The sequence below is a fragment of the Balaenoptera musculus genome, chromosome 2 (assembly GCF_009873245.2).
Source record: "Balaenoptera musculus isolate JJ_BM4_2016_0621 chromosome 2, mBalMus1.pri.v3, whole genome shotgun sequence".
NCBI lineage: Eukaryota > Metazoa > Chordata > Mammalia > Artiodactyla > Balaenopteridae > Balaenoptera > Balaenoptera musculus.
Window position 1 is genome coordinate 170664501 of NC_045786.1, and position 16273 is coordinate 170680773.

Genomic DNA, 16273 nt, shown 5'->3' on the forward strand with positions numbered 1-16273 from the left:
GCACTGAGGACTGAACAGAATTCCAAGCAAAGTGCTGAGGGAGCGCTTGTCTGCACCTGGCAAGACAAAGGAGGGCATCGCTGGGGAGATGGCATTTGAGCTGGGCCGTTGGTTTCCTTAAATACAAACAGTGTCCCTCAAGGACGGTTGCACAGATGGGCTGAGCTAAATGTAAGAGCGCTCTGCAAATGCCGCTGACAGGCTTGGGGGTGGGACCTCCGTGGACATGGGGAAGGGTCCACGAGAGCAACGGTTGTCATCACCGGCAGGAAAGGGCAGATTGAACGATTGCCTGAGAATATAACACCGTTGACCCTTGAACGACAAGGGTTTGAACCGTGCGGGTCCACTTACACATGGATTTTTTCCACTAAATACCTGCTACAGCACCACACGATCCGCAGTTGGTTGAATCCGTGGATGTGGAGCCACGGACACGGAGGGCCAACTGTAAGGTTATACTCGGATTTTTGACTGTGCGGAGGGTCGGTGCCCCTAACTCCTGCGTTGTGCAAGGGTCAACTGTAGCTTATTGGTGTTTAAAAATACGTAATAGTATTTATTAAAAATTTGGAAAAAAGCAGAAAAGTTAAAATAATGATTATAATTATAATAATAAATCCACCTGTGGTGCCCCCATCCACTCAGTGACAGTTCGTGATTAATTACTGAATTTTGCCATGTATATTATCACAGCATTGCCCCACATTTTTGCAACCTCTTCCCAAGTTCTTTTTTTTTTAATATTGTGTCTATGTGTATATATGTATATCATATATATATCATATATAATATCATATATATAATAAAATTTACCATTTAAACCATTTTCAAGTGTACGGTTCAGTGGCATTAAGTACATTCACACTGTTGTGGATCTGTCACCACCATCCTTCACCACCATCCATCCCCAGAACACTTCAGCATCCCAAACGGAAACTGTCCCCGTTAAACACTAAAACTCCTCACTCCCTGCCTCCCTTCCTCCAGCCCCTGGCAACCACCATTCGACTTCCTGTCTCCAGAAATGCGACTCCTCTCGGGACCTCACATGAGTGGAATCATAGTGTATTTGTCCTTTTTGTTTGGCTTGTTTCACTCAGCATAATGTCCTCAAGGTTCATCCGTGTGGCAGCAAGTGGCAGGATGCCCTTCCCGTTTGAGTCTGAGTGATATTCCCTTGTATGTATGGACCACATCTTGTTTATCCATTCATCCATCAGTGGACACTTGGGTTGCTTCCACCTTTTGGCTATTGCGAATAGTGCTGCTGTGAACGTCGGTGTGTAAATATCTATTTGAGACCCATCTACCCAGAAGTGGGATTGCTGCATCACAAGGTAGTTCTGTGTTTAACTTTTTGAGGAGCCTCCATACCGTTTTCCACAGTAGCTGCACCACTTTACATCCCCACCAGCAGTGCACAAGGGCTCCGATTTCTCCACATCCTCACCAGCACTTGTTATTTTCTGTCTTTTGACAAAAGCCCCCGTCATGGGCGGAAAGTGGTCCAGGCCCACCTTTACGGCTGCATATTATTCTAACGGTGCACGTCCTAAGGCTTGTACCTGCATCCCTGCATCGCTCCTTCTGCTGTTTCCAGCTGCTGTGAACCGGGCTGAAATAGGCATCTTTGTGCAAAGACCTTGTTCTGTGGTGGTTTGTTTCCTACAGCCGATTCCGAGCAGCACACACAGCGGGTGAATGTTTTAAGGGCCTGGAACGTAGTTCCCAGCTGCCTGGGCGTCTGCGTTTGGACGTGGAGGTTCCTTCAAGAACGGGGGCTGGGGGGCAGTGTGTGCAGCGGGGAAGCCCCAGGCCTCTCTCTTCACGCTTCCTCCCATCCCGCCCTTCTTAAAACTAACGTGGGGCATCTCTCCTTGGAGACGAACTTGTCTTTGTCTGACTGACAGGCTGCAGGCCGAGGTGGACGAGGTCATCGGTTCCAAGAGGCACCTTGACTGCGAGGACCTGGGGAGACTGCAGTACCTGTCCCAGGTGTGGGGATGGGGGAGAAGCTTCTGGGCAGAGGTGGGCGATTCATCGACCAGGCCTGCTGCCTCCTTGAACCCTCTAGTACAGGGGTTCTCGAACGTCGCTGCACCTGAGAATCCCCTGGGAGGTTAAAAAACTGCCCATGTCCAGGCTGCTCCAAACCAATGATACTGAGTCGCTGGCGGCGGGACCCAGCATGGCTAAGGCTTCCCAGGGGATTCCAGTATGGAAACCAGCCCAGTTAGTAAAGCCCAGTTAGGCCTGGCTTCCACAAGCATTAGGCTTCCCAGCTGGGGGCCAGGCTCAGCAGAACCCACCTCCAGCCCCCAGCACAGCACAGGAGGAGGCCTTCCTCAAGCTGCCGGAGTCCTCGGATGGTGGGAGCCCTGGTTTAGAGGGAGGCCTGGCTCTGGTCTCGGGTCTGGTCTGGTCTCTGGCACTGTGCCTTTGCACAGCCCCTCCTCTGGGCCTTGGTTTCTCCTTCTGTCACATGAGGGGTTGGACACGCAGATGAGGCTGACCTTGCAGGGGTCAGGGACCCAGTTCGGCCGTGGGTGCACATTCAGCACCGTGAAATGGAGCAGAGATGCGTCCGGGACATGCTTCTGGCACTTTCCGTGGGGTCTCCTGACGTCTCTCGTTATCTCCCCGTGTGGTGTCTGCAGGTCCTCAAAGAGTCGCTGAGGCTGTACCCGCCAGCTTGGGGCACCTTTCGTCTGCTGGAGGAGGAGACCTTGATCGATGGGGTCCGAGTCCCCGGCAACACCCCGCTCCTGGTGCGTGGGGGCCCTGCCTGCCTGCCCCCAGCTGGCCAATTCGGGGCTGTCCGCTGAGGTCAGGGACTCCTCCGAAGTCCGTGACCCCGTTATCCTCCCTGGCCGCCCCGTGCATTCTTGTTTGAGTCTTACCATAACCCTGTGATGAATTTTCTCTCCCCACCCCACTGTCCAGTGTAAGATTACAGCGGATGATTCTAAAAGGGAGGTGCCTCATTTACAGTTGAGGCTGCCTGAGGCTCAGAGAAGTTAAGTTACTTTCCTGAGGTCACACAGCCAGCAAGAGGCAGAATGGGATGTGCCGAGTTTCAGAGCTGGCCCAAATTTGCCCCAGTTCCTTCTCTCTCCATGGCCCCTCCTCCCACTGAGGTTGACTTTCTCCCCCCTGTTCTCCTTTACATTTTGTTCCTCTGGCTGTTTCCTCATTCATTCATTCATTCATTCAGGCTCCATTCATGCACAATGACCTCCCCAAACCCACCACCTGCCCCCAAAACTAGAACGTAACCACCTACGTACGCATCATTCTCCTGATTCCCTCCAAAAGCTGTCACTCTCCTGAATTTTGTGCTTACCATTCCCTCGCCTTCGTGTGTGTGCACGCCCACACAATAATATGTCTTAGGACTTGCTTTGTGACTCAGTACAATGTCTATTAAGATAGTGTAGATTTCCACGTGTGGCTGTAGGCCATCCATTTTCACTGCTGTGTAATATTCTGCCGTGTGAGTTGCACTATTGCACATCGATTCCGGGGTCAACAGGCATTTGAGAGGGTCCCAGTTTGTTGCCATCACGAGCACAGCTGCTGCTGTCAGCTTTCCTGTCCTTGTGTCCTGATGCAATGTGCAAATGTGTTTTTTGGGTGTGTGCCCAGGAGTGGGAGGGTTGGGTTGTAGGACAGATGACTGATCAACTTTATAAACTGGGGCCAAATTATTTTCCAAAGTGGCTTTGCCAGTTCAGACGCTCCCTTGTGGTGTTAAGAGAGAGTCTGTTCCTTATCTGCCTCACCACTTAGTAGGGGCCAATTTCTTATTTTTTGCCAGTCCAGTAAGTGTAAGGAAAGTATTTTGCTGTGGTCTTGATGTGCACTTTCCCGATTACTGGTGAGGTTGGGCAGCCCTACACTGTTTTTCCTCTTCTGTGAGGTGTTTGTTCATTTCCCTCTCTTGGGTCGTTTGTCTTTTCTTATTATTATGTAGAGTTGTCTTTACAAATTCACATGTTAATCTTTTATCAGGTAGATGTGTTGCAAATGTCATCTCTAGATACGTGGTTTGTCTTTGTTTTTAATGATCTGACGTTCTTAAATTTTTTAGTGGTTAGTTATCTTGTTTTGTCTTGTTTAAGAAATTCTTCCCTGCTTTGAAGTCAGAAGAGTATTCACTTACATTGTCTTCTACTGATTTTACACTTTTGAAAGTTAAGCTCTTATCTAACTGAAATTGATTTTGCCTATGGTGTGAGGTAAGGGTCTGTGCTTGCTGAGGCTACTATTGCAAAGCATCATGGACACAGTAGCTTAAAGAGCAGAAATTTACTTTCCCATGGTGCTGGAGGCCAGAAGTTCAGGATTTAGGTGTCAGCAGGTTGGTTTCTTCTGAGGCCTCCCTCCTTGGCTTGCAGACAGCCATCTTCTCCCTCCATCTTCACAAGGCTTCTTCTCTGTGTGTGTCTGTGTTCTAATCTCCTCTTCTTATAAGAACACCAGTCATACTGGATTAAGGGCCCCAGTGACCTCATTTTAACTTAATTACCTCTTTAAAGAGCCTATCTCCAAATACAGTCACATTCTGAAGTTAGGACTTCAACTTATGAATTTTAGGGGGATGCAGTTCAGCCCCAGATAGAACCTATGTTTATTTTTACAAAGGAGAAAGACATGCTCCAGTCCCACCTGTTGAGTCTCCCTTCCCCAGGGCTCTGCCAAGCCCTCTCCAGCACATATCAAAGCTTCATCCATGTGTGCTTTTTTTTTTTTTCTTTTTTTGGCCACAGCATGCAGGTTGTGGGATTTTAGTTCTGAGACCAGGGATCGAACCTGGGTCCTCGGCAGTGAGAGCATGGAGTCCTAACCACTGGACCGCCAGGGAATTCAGTATCTGTACTTTTTTTTTTTAAAACATCCTGCACCAATACCACCTGCCTTAATGACCATCTCTTCAGAATGCCCTTACATCTGGCAGGGCGAGGCCCTGGGGCGACTCTCCACCCATGTGTGCAACCCCATGGACCTTGAGTGGGCAGACCCAGGCTCTAATCCCGGCCCTGCTCACTGCTGACTGGGTTAACTCAGGGAAGACCCTGAACCTCCAGGCCTCAGTACCATCCTTGTAAGATGGGGATAATGGTACCTGAGTCAACAGGATAATACAGGATAATGTACATCACGTGTCTGGCAAAAACCCCTGGCACGTAGTAGGCGCCCTTTGCTGACCTTAGACCCCTCCTGATCTTATGCTCCCACTCAGCTCCAGGCCCCCCCTCCAGCCCTGGATGCCCTGGGCTCTCACACAGAGAACCAGGGGCAGCAAGGGCTTGGGGAGACACTTTGTGCAAAGGTCAGCACCCAGGGCCCAAGTTATGGGGCATGAATGGCCCCTGGGGGCCGGGGCATGGAGCATCAACTTCAATCAGGAGGTGCCAGGTGTGCAGGTGAAAGGCTAGTGGGGGCTCTGCGGCTCCCCCACCCCCGCCCCGCTGAAGCAAGCCTTGTGCTGAAGAGAAACTTTGAATAATAGCTCTCAGGAATCTAGAGAAAGATGGCCTCGCAGCAGACCTGAGTTTGCATCTCATTTTGGCCGCTTACTTGCCAGGTGACTTCAGGCAAGTCATGAACCTCTGAGCCTCAGTTTCCTCATCTGTAAAATGGGGATAATTGTAGCTCCCCCATAGGGTGAGGTCAAGCATGGGATGATGTAGCATGCCCAGCTGGTCGGCAGCACATTGGGCTGCCCCCTTTCTTCCTCTTAGAGACTTTTCAGGGGCCAGTGGAATTCCGCACTGGTCCAGATGGCCAGGTGGAGAGATGGCCAGGTGGAAGATGGGTGGGGAGATGTGTGGGTGGGGAGATGGGCAGGTGGAGTAGGGCAGGGGTGGGGAGTGCGGGAGGGGGTACTCTGCTCCGAGTCTCCCCACTGGGTGACTGCAGCAGGTGGGGGAGGTGCGAGGGGACCCATCCTCGGAGCCGGAGACAAGCAGATCCTCTGCCCGGCAGTTCAGCACCTATGTCATGGGGCGGATGGACACATACTTTGAGGACCCGCTGACTTTCAACCCAGATCGCTTCAGCCCCAAAGCACCCAAGTAAGTCTCTCTTCAAACTGTCCACAAGTGGAAACCTGGTGGGAGGATGGTCCCCGTGGCCTCTGGTCTGAGCTGCCTGTGCTCACTGAGCCTACATAGCCTTCCAGATCACTGCGAGGGAGTTGTGAACCCCACTCTGCCCCCATTTACAGAGAGGAAATCACGGCTCAGAGAGGTTAGGTAACTTGCACAAAGATGAACAGCCAGGAAGGGGCAGAACCAAGGTTTGAGCCCAGCTCAGACTGGTTTTAAAGTCTGTGCTCATAACCAGTCCCTTATACTGGGAAGTCCTGTGACTTGGGCAAGTGACTGCATCCCCGCCCCCCCACACCCTGATGCTCCTATCTGAGAAATGGGAATACCGACGGCTCCCTCTAGAGGTGGCTGTGGGAGTGAATGGTTTCAAGTACTGAAGCAGTGGTGGGGAGGAGAGCCAGGCTCAGGGGACAGACACCTGAGTCCAGACCCAGACTGCCCAGAGCTGGGCATGCGACCGGCTGAATAAGTGGAGGAAGTGACGTAGGACCTTGGGGGTGTTGCTTTGCCTCTCTGAGCCTCAGTTCCTCCATCTGTGAAATGGGAATAACAACAGCTCCTTCCGGAAGGCTCAAAGGAGGATAAAATGAGACAATGCTGACTCAGAGCTTAGCCGAGTCAGCTGTTGATGTCTTTAGCGTGTTCGAAAACCAGCCCTGGCCCAAAGCCGGTCATCACAAGGATGGCTTTGTCACGACTGTTGTGGGGCTGCCTCCTGACGCCTCTCTCCCCGCACGCAGGCCGAAGTTCACCTACTTCCCATTCTCCCTGGGACCCCGCTCCTGCATTGGGCAGCAGTTTGCTCAGGTAGGGGGCCAGCGCTGGGGTTTCTGCCCAGAAGTGACTGCGGGGTGACGTCTTGTCTGGGAAGCGTTTCAGAGCCCTGCTCTGGGTCCCTGGGCTGGGGGCTGGGGGCTGGGGACCCAGGCAGCTGTGGCACTTGCTGCTTACTCCCTCATTCACGCCACTGACCCCCCCACCCCGCCCCCCCACGCACAGATGGAGGTGAAGGTGGTCATGGCCAAGCTGCTGCAGAGGCTGGAGTTCCGGCTGGTGCCCGGGCAGCGATTCAGGCTGCTGGAGCAGGCCACGCTCAAGCCGCTGGACCCTGTGCTGTGCACCCTGCAGCCTCGGGGCTGGCAGCCCGCGCCCCCGCCCCCGCCCTGCTGAGGGGTCCCGGGCAGGACTGGACTCCTCCTCCAGGGCCGCGCCCACGCTGTTCCCCTGCCCTCTTCCCCGGGAGCGCCCTCCACACTGGCTCCCAGCGGGCCCTCTGCCCACCGCCACCTGCTTCACAGCCCTGAGAGCTCCCCGTCCCCTGTTAACTCCGCTGCCCTTCCTGGACCAGCGCCTGCCATCTCCCAGCTGCCGCCCAGATGTGCTGTTGTCTCCCCCCACCCCTTTACACAGGCCACGCCCTCTGCCAGACACCCTAACTCTTGCTCACTCCCTAAAGCCCTCTTCAGGTGTCACCTCCTCCAGGAAGCCCCCCTTGCCACCTCCCGGCTGGGCCAGGGCCCCCTCCTCTGTGCTCCCTTGGCCACCTGTGCTACCTCTAGCACCACACTGACCACACTGTATCATGAGTGTCCTTCGATGTGACCAATTGCCCTGCCAGGCTGTGAGTGCCTCAAGGGCAGGGTCTGCGTGTGATTCACCTCTGAGCCCCCTGTGCCCACCCAGGGCCTGGCACAGAGTCGATGCTCAATAAATAAATGTGTTGACTGCATGAATGAACGGCCAGACCAGGCCAGGGCGCTCTGGCCTCCGTTTTCTCATCTGCAAAATGGGTACCTTGTTGAGGTTGATCTCCCTAAGGGCTGATGCAGCTCTGGAAGCTGCCCCTGGAGATGCCCAGACAATGCCACGTCGGGAGAAGACAGCCCAGGTTTCCACGAGGGCCCCGTGTTATGTGCAAGGCCATGCTCCTGGGGGGTGAGGCTGGGACTATGGGCAGTTTTGAGAGCTTGATTTGAGAGGGTCGGGGGCCCTGGGGCCTGTGTGGTCTAGTCTACTCCCAACAAGGCCACTGACACTCCAGAGGGCCTCACATAGGCTGGAGCCCCCAGGATCTCTCTTGGGGGCAGCTTGGTGGAGCTGAGTGTGGACGCCTGGCCTCACACCCACTGCACCTGTGCACCTGCTGGCACAGGGCTGCCCCTCCTGACCTGGGCGGAGGAGGCTGCTGGGGCCCAGGTGCTGAGACTGTAACCCTCGTGGCGGTGGGGGGGTGAGGAAGCCGTCCCTTCCTACTCGGGGCTGAGGGGTGGCCGAGGGGCAGGAAATACGGGACCCGCCATGTCCTCTGGGCCTGTCCAAGGGAAAGGGCCTGCTTCTCCTTCAGCACTTGGGAGTTTGTCTGCATGCAGGAACAACTGGCCCACTGCCTGGGGTACGTGCGCCGGACAGGCCCCCCCACCATACCTGAGAGGGCACAGATGTGGACTGGCCCCTGCTGTACGGCGGCTCCTCAGCCCTTGCTGCAGTCTTGAATGACAGCTCCGAGGGGTCTTCCCAGTTAGCAGACGAGGAAACTGGGGCTCAGGGGAGGAAGTGGCACGCTCAGCACAGGTGGGTGTTCTGCCCTAGGATGGGGCTGCGTTCCCAGCCCAGGCTGGACATGGGGTCCCACGAGGGTGGTCGCATCTGAGCCTCTGGGCGGGGCATCTGGCCTCTGGGGCGCCTCTGTAGCTGCAGATTCCTTGCTGAGTGCGGGCCCTCCTGCTCCCCCAACCCCCGGACTGACCTGAGCACTCGGCTGGGCCCTTATCCAGCTACGCCCCACCCTCTCTGTTTCCATCTCCCTGCCTTGGGGTGGTGGTGGGGAGGCCAGAACCTCCTGTGGCTCTGAGAAGGGTGTGTCTGGGCCAGCTGGATCGGGTCAGCTGGGGTGGGGCCTGGAAACCTTTCCTTTTAAGCCCCCCGCCAGGAGACCTCAGTGTGCACAGGGCTGGTACAAACCCCCGGGGCCCAGGCAAGCTGGATAGGATTAAAACCAAGGTCCTGCAGCCAGACCTCCTGGGGTCAAATCCTACCCCATCTGTCACTGGTTACAGCGCTTCGCCCCCCAGTTTCCCCATTTGTAAGGGAGGACAAATAACAGGACCCACATCCGAAGCTTTGTGGGAGAATTAAGAACGTTCCACGTGGATGGGGCTTAGCACAGAGCCTTTCAGCGTCAGTGCTGCACTCTCAGCAGCTGTAACTGTAACGGGCGGTGGCATCTATTGCTGTTACGTCGAGAGGAGGCCGGGCAGTGCAGTTCCCAGAAGAGCCACACGGTGGCGCCCGGCGCAGCTCTCAGAACTGCGGGTCCACCGCAGGCAGGGTGGGCGGTGCCTCCCCAACCCTCGGAGGGCCCGGAGGTCCGGAGGGGGAGGGACTCGAGGCGACGCAAGCCCAGCCTCCTGGAGGAGGGGTCAGGGCGAGAGGCGCGGGTGGTCTGGGGCATCCAATGACCACTGGGATGGGGGTAAGGAGGCGGGCATAACGGTCCCTATTTCACAGATGGGGCATTGAGGCCTGGCGAGGGTCAGGCAGCTGGTGGGGCGGCAGGGGCACTGCCACGCGGGTAGGGGGCAGCGATCACTCGGTGGTTCCCCCTCACCTATCCGGGCGGTGGGCCTGCGTCTGGTGGTGGGATGCCGGCAGACCCGCAGTGGGACGAGCCGGGAGGTCTGGACTCACCTGGAAGGGAAGGTTTTGGCAAGAAAAGTCCCGCGGTGGAGAAATGCCCAAAGATGAGTATGGCGTCAGGCTGTTTCCTGCTGCCTCCCTAGGTCTCTCTGGTCCCCTCTGCCCTGCCGTTCCCTCCCTCAGGACCTCGGGCATTGATGACCCTTTCCTAGCCCGCCCCCTCATCTGTAAACCTGGACAAGGTGAGGTGGGTCTACAATCTCACTCCAGGCAGGAAACTTCCAGCCTGCACATTCACCCAAGTCCCCCCTGATCCCTCAGGGTTGAGCTGCTCTAACACCTCAAATGCATTTTATGCTCCCCGGAAGTCACTTCTGGTGCCCTCAGCTCCAGGGGTCTGGAGGTTGGTGATGGGGGACCCTCAGGGTGTCTTCTGGCCAGGCTGGGTTGGGGAGGGGCCTCAGGAGCCTTGTCTGCTGGTGTGGGGTTGAGAAGCTTGGCCCAGCCGTGGTCAGATGGGAGGATATCTTCCTCTGTGCTCTGGGTGCTGGGACTGGAGGCTGGCTCTGGGGTTGCCTGGTGGCCCTGCTGGGCCTCAGTGGCAGCCAGCATGGGTGGGCAGAGGACCACAACTAGTTGCCCTGCTGGGAAGGTTCTGGATGGGGCTCAGCCCCTCCTGGTTGTCTTGGCTGAGTAGGTATGGTGTCCGCTACCCTAGTAGGTCCAGCCAGGCAGACCCCACAAACACAGTGTGTGTGGGGTTTCCTGGGTGATCATGAGAGGGGATGACCACCTGGAGGCGACCTCAGGGGAGGGGCGAGAGGGGACTCAAGCCAGGGGTTCGTTCTGCGTTGCACCCCCCCCTGCATGGACACTTACTCTCCTCTGAGGCGAGAATCCTGCATCTGCAGGCGGCTTCCTGATAAGTATGTGACCCAAAGGAGGGTCTCGATCCCGTAAATGCACGTCTGCCCAGACTTCACCCTGGGCTCCTCCAGACAGCCTTGGGCATCTCTGCCTGGACGTCCAAAAATAACCCCAGCCGGGGGAGGAGGCAGACACTGGGGTATTTCTGGTGGGCAGCAGGAGACTTGCAGAGGAGGGTCATTTCTCTGAATCAGGGTTGGGATGGGGACAGATGGTCTAGGGCTATAAAAACACTCATTTCTCCCAGAACATGGCTCTCCCGCACTTTCTTCCCACTGGAGGAAACCATGGTCACCCTCCTGGTGTTGCCCACCTTAGGCAGCCTCTGCTGGTGGGCCAACCCCGGCCAGCCAGGCCGAGTGGTCACGCCCAGGGTGGGGGGCCTGAGGGTCACTGCAGAGGATGGGGCCAGAGGAGGCCCGGAGCCTCCCACTCTCGGCTGTGCCCCAGGCAGCTCCACCTGACCATGCCCAGGCCCCAGGCCTGCCCTGGAGGAGGCTCCGTGGACCTCAAGGTGGCGTGGCCGGGCAGGAGGTGGGGAGTCCTGGAGCCCTTCATGCAGGAGCCCGGCCTCCCAGGTGGGGTGTGGAGGGTCCCAGGGTCAATGCCAGGTGGGCAGGGGCAAAGGGCTTGTCTCCCCTCCGCACTCCCTGTCCTCGGGCCCAGCTCCACTGGTTCAGCTTTTGGGGGGCAGAGGGGGGTGATGTGGCCGTGGCAGAGCTCCTGCATCCCCAGCCTGGGGGCAGAGCCCTTCGGGCGGCCCTGGGATCCTGGCTGAGGAAGGGTCCGTGACGGTGGCGTTGGCCAGCCCCGGGCCCAGCTGTACTGTGACCCCGGGCCCCTTTCTACAGACAGGGCCCCGAGAGGTGGGGCTTCACTGTCCCTGGGGGCCTCACCCCTGCTGTGAGCCCAGGAGCCTGAGGAGGAGACCAGAGCCTCCCCAGCAGCTCCGCGTGCCCTGGGCCACCCGCCCCTCGCACACACCAAATGACGGCGGCTCCTTGGCCTGCACCCAGAGGTGAGGGGTTGCCCCAAGGAACCCAGGAGCTGCCCACACCCTCACGCCCCAGGGATATCCAGTGCAGCTGACGGGCCTCTCAGGCTTCTTTCCTGGCCGGGAGCCTGGAGGCCAGGAGGCGCACCCAAGGCCACCCAGGCAGCCATCAGCTTAGGGTGCCTGGGCTGGATGGGGGTGCCCTGGGTGTGGGAAACCAGCTCCCAGAGCTGCACTGGAGTGTGTGTGTGTGTGTAAGCCTATGTATATGGGAGCCCATGGGCGCGTGTGTGAGCCCCAAAAGTGTGTGTCCATTCGTGTCTCTCCATATATCTCTGTGTGTCTGCGGTCTCCCTGTCTCTGTGTATCTCTCTCTCTCGCGTGTGAGGCTGTGCAGACGGGTCTCAGCGGCCGTGTCTGCGTGTCTCAGGCTGCGTGCCTCTGGGTGTGTGTCTGCCGTGACCCGAGCTGTTACGGGGGTGTCTGTTTTAAGCTAAGGAGGTGGACAGAGCAGGTGTTCGGCCCTGGCTGTGCATCGCACGCCCCACCTAACCCCGACAGGCTAGGTGGCCCGCCCAAGGCCACACACCCAGGGGACGCAGGTCCATCCAACGGGGACATCCTCTGTCCTTCTTCAAGTCATGGTCACCAAGGCCCCAGGTGAGGCTCCTTGTTTGAAACTTTCCTGCCTCTATTTACGGGAGTGGGGCCAGGAAGACGGGGTGTCCAGCAGGGAGGAGGTGCCGGGACCCCTGAGACCCAGCTGGGGTCTGTGTGAATGTGGGGAGGACAGGTGCCCGCAGGAAGCAGGGCGTCCACCTTGACCCCGCCAGGGTCCCATGCCCTCCCACCTCTGATCGGGCCAGCCCGGACCCTCCCTCCCTCCTGGGTCACTTTGCTCCCAGCATCGGTGCTGGTTGGCTGAGCGGGGGAACTCAGTGGCTGGTGCAGGAGCGAGTGGGGTGTGGGAGGTCGCTGAGCGCACGGTCCCCAGGCAAGCGGTCACTGCGAGGCTCGTGCTCATGCTCCCCTGTGAAGTGGGATGTGGCTTCCCATGAGACCGCAAGATGTTGGGGAGGGCCCGAGAGGGACCCCAGCTCAGAGCAAACCCGGCGAATGTGCACCTCCTACACCCTGTTCCCTTCCATGCACCCCAACTCTGGCCGACTGCCAAGTTCACAGGAGCAGCCCGCCCACCCCCTCACCCTACCTCCCGCCACATCCATCCCCGCGGCACCCCGAGCTCTTCGCCAGAGCTTCTCCTCCACCTTGCACCTGACCCTGGGCGTCCAGGTGTCCGGCTCCCCCTCCAGGTGTCAGCCTGCTCCTCCCTGACCACGCCCCCTCGCCCTGCACCCTGCCCTGCCCTTCCTCCGCCACCCCCCACGTGCCCGTGAGCCCCCCAGGAGGCTGCGCCCATGTCCGCCTCAGGCCCCGGCAGCCACTGCCCATCATGGATGCCCACCGGGCGGTTGAAATGACGTCACACGCTCCTTGTGAGCTAAGACCATGCCAGGTCTCGGTGCCCGTGACAGGGACACGACAGGTGCCCTCGGCTGGGCAGAGTCAGGGCTGCAGGATGGGCTGGGAGGAGCCAGAGGGCACAGGTGCATAGGTACCCGCCCCCCAAGTACACACACATATACATGCGCACGCAGGACTGTGCACACACACACACACACACACATTCCCCTACACACGTGTACACGCTCCCATGCACACAGGTGCACACCCCCACACTGCCACACACATGCTCATGAACACACACGCAGTGGGCTCAGGAGCAGAGGAATCGAGTTGTTTTTTCCCCAATACATGTTCCCACACTAAAGAAAACAGGAAGGGACTTGGGGCCAGGGGCAGGAAGAGGAAGTGGCCTGCGCACGGGGAGCCGGCTCCCGCCGGGTGGGACTCAGGGGCAGACAGACAGACGGCTGCAGGGTGGGGAGGTGGATTGTACCCACAGGGTGTCTAAGCCCTGGTGCTAGGCCTCTCTGAAGGCCCCACAGGCGTCACCCCTCACTTATCCAGTTGAGAAACCAAGGCAGGGGTGGCTCGTCCCAGTCCCCAAGGAGGGCAGGTGGAGCTGGCACTGGACCCAGGCTCATCTGACATCACGCTCCCCCAGCCCTGGTCCTGCAGCCCCACCTGGAAGTGGCCAAGGTGGAGTCCTCTGCCTGGGAGTCCAGGTGCCTTGGTGGGGCTCTTTCTGCAGCCCCGCTGTTTGTCCAGCACTGGGCACACCCGTGGTACCTGGCCTGGCCTCTGGTGGTCTCGGGGGGCACCCTGAGGTGGTCTCGGGGGGCACCCTGAGGTGGGTTCCCCAGTGTGCTCCTCTGGGGGCCCAGCCCAGGGACCCCCAAGCACACGCTGCCGGAGATGACACACACATGATGGGGCCATCAGCCCAGCCTGCGAGGTCCCGCGGGACCATGTGTGCCTTATGGCAAGGGCTCTGTGGGGTTCTCCCTGCCCCCAAGCCTGACCCAGGCCTGGGTGCACGAGGTTCTCATAAATGCTCCACCCATGTGGAGATGGAGGCACAGAGAGGGGCCATGACCTGCCCAAGGACACACAGCGAGTCAGGTCTGAACCCTCTCATGCCCTCCCGCTGCAGCTCCAGGGGAAAAGTAAGGTGGAGGCCTGGGCACGTGGGTCCCACCTGGTTCCAGCCCTTCCCTAGAGATACAGCTGCCACCCGTGCTGTTCCTGCTGCTGCGTTATCTCGTTAGTCCTCCAGACCCAGCGGGAGAGACTCCTCCCCACTCTGCAGGTAGGGGGCGCCCAGAAGAGCTGCTTCTCTCCTTGCTGACCTGCCTCCTTTCTTTCCTGCGCGCCCTCCCAAGGCACAGGGCAGCTAGGTTTCAACTCACGCCTAGAATCCCAGTCCTGGAATCACATCTAGGTGGTGCAGAAGGAGGGGGAGGATTTCTGGGGTGGAGGGACTGGGGGTTTAGGGCTCCAGAGACAGAGCCAGTCTTTCTTTGTCTTTTTCTCACTTAAAATAAAAATCTCAGTTAGGAGGGACCCAGGATGACCAGCAGTCCTTGTTTGCCTGAGACTGAGGGTTCCCAGGATGCATGAGGACTTTCAGGGCTAAAACAGGTAAATGTCCAGGGAAACCAGGACAAGTCACTCTACAGGGACTCCAAAGCCATTTAATCTAATTCCACCTGTTGCTTGAACTCTCCACTGTGTCCTCACCCAGTGGCTGTCCAGCCCTGCTTACATACCTCCAGTGACAGTGAGCTCATTACTGTTCATAACAGCAAGAGCCAACCAAGAGGTAGACACAGCCAGGAACAGGCACTGACCACAGTGAGGTCAGAATTTGCAGAGAAGAGTGCAGGGTCCTCTGACCTGCCTTTAGGGACAGTCAGAAAAGGCTTCCCAGAGGAGGAGACTGGGGAATTCCTGACCAAGGGAACACCACAGTCAAAGGCCAAGAGGCCTGGAACCATCTCACATGGATTGAATTCCTTTGCTGTTCTCTCTGACAGCTGGTGTGACTCTACAGCCTTCCCCCGACCCCGTCTCTGGAAGGGAGCCCCTCCTGCCTCTACTCCCCAGGTCTCCGGGCTAGGAAAGGTCTCATTGCCAATGGAAGAGCTGCTAGATGCCTTGGAATACCATTCCACCCCCCTCTCATTTTTCTGAGGCTCGTGGACCCTTCACCACCAGCATCTGCCCCCTCCTCCAGGAATCCTGCCCTGGCTTCCCCAGCCCTGTATGCCTCCCCTTTCACAAGCATCAACCTTCTTCTCTCCTTGGGGTCACTACTATCTCCAGCCCCTGCCAGGGTCCCTTGTCACTCTCCAGTTGAGCTTTCCCACTTCTTACCTTTGCACCTGCTGGTCTCTCTTCCTGGAGTGTCCTTTCCTCCCCTGAAAAAACTTTCTTATTCCTCAAAGATGTAACTCAAATGCCAACTCTTCCAGGAAGCCCTCCAGTATTTCTCTGACTGGGGTTGATACCGCCTTCTCTTTAAGTCACCGTACTCCTTCTGTGCTCTGCATGCAGAAGAAGGTAGACCTCGAGCCTGGGTGGGGGGTGGGGTGGGGTTGGAGTCACCGGCACCGAGCCCTGGGAACTCAGCCCAGAGCCCTCCACTTGCCTCACTGCCCTGGTCTCTGGCCTGGGTCCCTGTGGGGACTCAGGAGCGGGACTGGTTTGGCTCTTAGGCAAGCACACAGCAAGTGCATACTAAGTGCTTGCTGAGGTGTGTTCTCTCAACTGATATTTCCTGACCACCCACTCTGTGCCAGACACAGGGTCACATGGCTGCCCTTGGGGGGGTCCATCTCCATTCCCCGCCCCCCCAGCACACATGGAGCAGTTAGAACCCAGGAGGCGGAGGTGCCCCTGAGTGTGGACGGCTCCCATCTGCCAAACAAAGGCGAGGGACACACCTTACAGTCTCCTTGGAGACAGACAGCCGGGCTCCAGAGCCCAGCTCCGGTCACACCCCAACCGGCTTTGGGTAGGTCACTTAATCCCTTCTGTGTCATGGAGAACATAGGGGAGGCTGCCCCAGGGACCTGAGAGCAAGGACAAGTGTGGCAGCTCTCAGCACGACCCCAGCACCAGGCACATGCTCCAG

The 16273-nt window shown here is 57.8% G+C and overlaps 1 protein-coding gene across 3 annotated transcripts in view; it reads left to right on the plus strand.

Annotated features, from left to right (window-relative positions):
* The window catches only part of LOC118889537 (cholesterol 24-hydroxylase), a 33191-nt gene extending 25346 nt beyond the window's left edge, over positions 1-7845 (plus strand). For 2 of the 3 annotated variants that reach the window (XM_036841295.1, XM_036841296.1), the window contains 5 exons: positions 1914-1998; positions 2661-2771; positions 5992-6080; positions 6857-6923; positions 7116-7812. In XM_036841295.1, coding sequence (XP_036697190.1) covers positions 1914-1998; positions 2661-2771; positions 5992-6080; positions 6857-6923; positions 7116-7286 — 523 coding nt within the window. In that variant the 3' untranslated portion in view covers positions 7287-7812. Of the gene's footprint in view, positions 1-1913; positions 1999-2660; positions 2772-5991; positions 6081-6856; positions 6924-7115 lie in introns of all 3 variants that reach the window. The other variant, XM_036841294.1, reaches the window with a different exon arrangement.
* The last annotated feature ends 8428 nt before the right edge of the window (positions 7846-16273 follow it).